At 40.6% G+C, this 3,586-nt stretch overlaps 1 protein-coding gene across 1 annotated transcript in view; it reads left to right on the top strand.

Annotated features, from left to right (window-relative positions):
• Positions 1-3,375, top strand: part of LOC128600153 (dedicator of cytokinesis protein 7) — a 54,609-nt gene extending 51,234 nt beyond the window's left edge. Inside the window, exon 50 of the mRNA XM_053612380.1 lies at positions 1,890-3,375. Within this exon, the coding sequence (XP_053468355.1) occupies positions 1,890-1,932 (43 nt within the window). The 3' untranslated portion in view covers positions 1,933-3,375. The remainder of the gene's footprint in view (positions 1-1,889) is intronic.
• The last annotated feature ends 211 nt before the right edge of the window (positions 3,376-3,586 follow it).

Genomic DNA, 3,586 nt, shown 5'->3' on the forward strand with positions numbered 1-3,586 from the left:
GGAGTGTATATGGATTTTTAAAAATGTGTTCTGTATGTTGCTGCAGATAATGAAACGTTAACAAACACACACACATCAACACGCACATACAGCCCCCTCCACTAATTTTGCCACCATTGGTAAATATGAGCAAAAAGGCTGTGAAAAATTGCCTTTATTGTTTAACATTGTTGAGCATCTTTAGTTTAAAAAAATTCACAAAAATATTCTGCTCTCATGTATATCAAACAGTTGCAAACACAACAGTTTTATTTAAAAAATGTTTAATATAGATGTGCAATAATTATTGGGACCCTTTTAGTCAATACTTTGTGCTACCTCTGTTTGCCAAGATAACAGCTCTGAGTCTTCTCCTATAATGCCTGATGAGGTTGGAGAATACATGGCGAGGGATCTGAGAGTGTTCCTCCATACAGAATCTCTCCAGATCCTTCATATTTTTGAAGTCCACGCTGGTGGACTCTCCTCTTCAGTTCACCCCACAGGTTTTCTATGGGGTTCAGTTCAGGGGACTGGGTTGGTCATGGCAGGACCTTGATTTTGTGGTCAGTAAAACATTTTTGTGTTGATGTATGTTTTGGATCATTGTCCTGCTGGAAGATCCAACCACAGCCCATTTTAAGCTTTCTGGCAGAGGCAGTCATGTTTTCATTTAATATCTGTTGATATTTGATAGAGTCCATGATGCCATGTATCCTAACAAAATGTCCTCTGGCAGAAAAACAGCCCCAAAACATTAAAGAGCCACCACCATATTTAACCGTGGGCATGAGGTACTTTTCCATATGGCTACCTCTCTGTGTGCTCCAAAACCACCTCTGGTGTTCATTACCAAAAAGCTCTATTTTGGTTTCATCTGAACCCGATCCCATTTGAAGTTCCAGTAGTGTCTGGCAAACTGAAGACGCTCGAGTTTGTTTTTGGATGAGAGTAGAGGCTTTTTTCTTGAAACCCTTCCAAACAGCTTGTGGTGGTGTAGGTGACTTCGGATTGTAGTTTTGGAGACTTTCTGACCCCAAGACACAATTAACTTCTGCAGTTCTCCAGCTGTGATCGTCGAACCGTCCTCTTCACAGTGCGTTGAGACGATATAGAAACACGTCCAATTCCAGGTCGATTCATAACATTTCCAGTTGACTGGAATGTCTTAATTATTGCCCTGATGGTGGAAATGGGCATTTTCAATGCTTGTGCTATTTTCTTATAACCACTTACCATTTTGTGAAGCTCAACAACCTTTTGCTGCACATCACATTTATATTCCTTGCTCTTACCCATAGTTATGAATGACTAAGGGAATTTGGACTACGTGTTACCTCATGTTTATACCTCTGTGAAACATGAAGTCATGGTTGAACAATTTTCTGTTCCTATACACCCAGGTGTACAAAAAAAAAGAAAAATAAGTAAATAAGTAAAATATCAATGGGAATATACTTCAAATATATTTGTCACATGAATTCACTTATATTTTAAAAAAATGTGTTTTGTTTTTTTTTTTATAAACCTGTGTTGTGTTTGCAGTTGTTTGATATCCATGAGAGCAGAGTATTTTTGTGAATGTTTTTAACAAAAAGTTAAACAACAAAGACATTTTTTCACAGCCTTCTTTGTTCATATTTACCAATATTAGTGGAGGGCACTGCACGTGTAGTCTGCCATGTCTAGGATGAGATCCGCATTCACATCTTTAGGTCCACATCCACAAATACATTTGTTCATATGCAAAGACACACACAAGGGATATGCATATGCTAGTTTATTGGGTTTTGGAGCTCTTCTCTACATCCAGCATGTCACTCCTGTAAGTGTCTGTTACATTTCATCATGTTTCCAGTCACATCTGCTGACATCTGACCCTGTTTCCCCTCTTTCTTCCCAATCTTCAGGAATTCCCTTAGCAGATCCAGCTTTCGGCGGACAGACTGTTAAATAGCACCACAGGAGAAGTGGGGCCAACCCCTCGCCCAGGCTCCAGATTGCCTTCTCCTCCACTGGGCACGAGCTCTCTGCTGTTCTCTCAGACGAGTCGAACTTATGTTTACTCAGAAGAGTTATCTATGGTATAAACACAGGCTTGTTGGCTCTCCAGAGGCAGGGCAGTGATGGCTCAGGCAGTCTTATGGGACTCGCTTCAAAAATGAGCTCTCTTCAGTCAGACTGGTGGTAATTTTAGGTTTCGCTCAACATGGGAATCTAAATAGTCTGCTGCACTTCCTTCTTTTCTTTTGTGTGTGTGTGTGTGTGTGTGTGTGTGTGTGTGTGTGTGTGTGTGTGTGTGTGTGTGTGTGTGTGTCCATCCATCTGTGTGAGAGAGATGAGTCAAGAGCCCTGTAGTATGGGCTAAGTAACTGCTTGCACTTTGAATCTGAGCCCAACCAAAGCTTTAATGTTTCACCACCATGTCCCAAGATAACATTTATCTTTCGCAGAATGTTTAAACGTGTTACTTCTCTCCCTTGGCTCTGGGAGTGAGGAGGATGATAACTACTTCAAAAATCTCCTCCCCAAGCCCTAAGAGGTTTGGCTCAAATTGTTGGGTCTTTTTACAAATGATTCCCACGTTAATCATTTACCTCGTACGCCGAAGGCTGTAGAAGACACCGAGAAACCTGGAATTAAACCGGAGCTAGAATCGGCTCCGACATTGTACTGTTAAGAATTTACACTGCCACTTGTTCCTAGATCTGCACTCACTCAAATACATTCTTGAGTTTGTTTGTTTGTTTGTTTAAATGTATTTAATGCACAAAAGTGTGGTCACTTCCTGTATTCGAGCAAGTGGAGAGACAGAAGAAACCCCACGGTGGTGAAAAGCTGCAGAGGGTGGCTTGCTCTTTATTAAACTACTGCTAGTCTTTAAATCCACGTAGTTAATAGACTTTTAATGTCCACGTGATGTCTACTGGCTATTACTGCTACTGTCCAAATACTGTGCAAAATACTGACCTAAAATTGTTGATAACATTTTTTCTTTTTTTAAATTTCTGTACATTTCTCTTTTTTTACTAATTGTATTAAATTTCTTAATCCATACACTATTGGAGTGGTTTATTACCAAACTCAGTTCATTTTAGGGTTGCCGCCTCCGCGCTCCAGGTTCCCGGATCGATTGTGGGCTTGGCATCCCGTCTGTCTGGAGTTTCCAGTGTGGGTTTTGTGCAGGTTCTCTAGTTTCATCCCATCTCCCAAAAACACCCTAAATTGGCTACTGGCTACTCTAAATTGCCCCCCTAGGTGTCAGTGAGTTTATGAATGTATGTATGGTGCTGTGCAATGCACCTGCGTCCCAACCAGGGTGTGTTCCTGCTTCATGCCCAGTGTTCTTGGGATTGGCTTCTGATCCGCTGAGACCGTGACCAGGATAAAGTGGTTACATAAGAAGAGTGAAATAATCATGTTTGTTTATTTGTTTGTTTGTATATATAATATAAACCAATTTAATCTACATGAGACATTTTTAGCTTTTTTATTTATTTATTTATTTATTTATTAGTGGTATGTGAAACAGAAGATATGTCCAAAGTGTCCGTGGTGTGTGATTGTGCCCTGCGATGGCCCGATGCTTCCTGGGATAGGCTCCAGG

Source organism: Ictalurus furcatus, chromosome 24, assembly GCF_023375685.1.
Source record: "Ictalurus furcatus strain D&B chromosome 24, Billie_1.0, whole genome shotgun sequence".
Taxonomy (NCBI): Eukaryota; Metazoa; Chordata; class Actinopteri; order Siluriformes; family Ictaluridae; genus Ictalurus; species Ictalurus furcatus.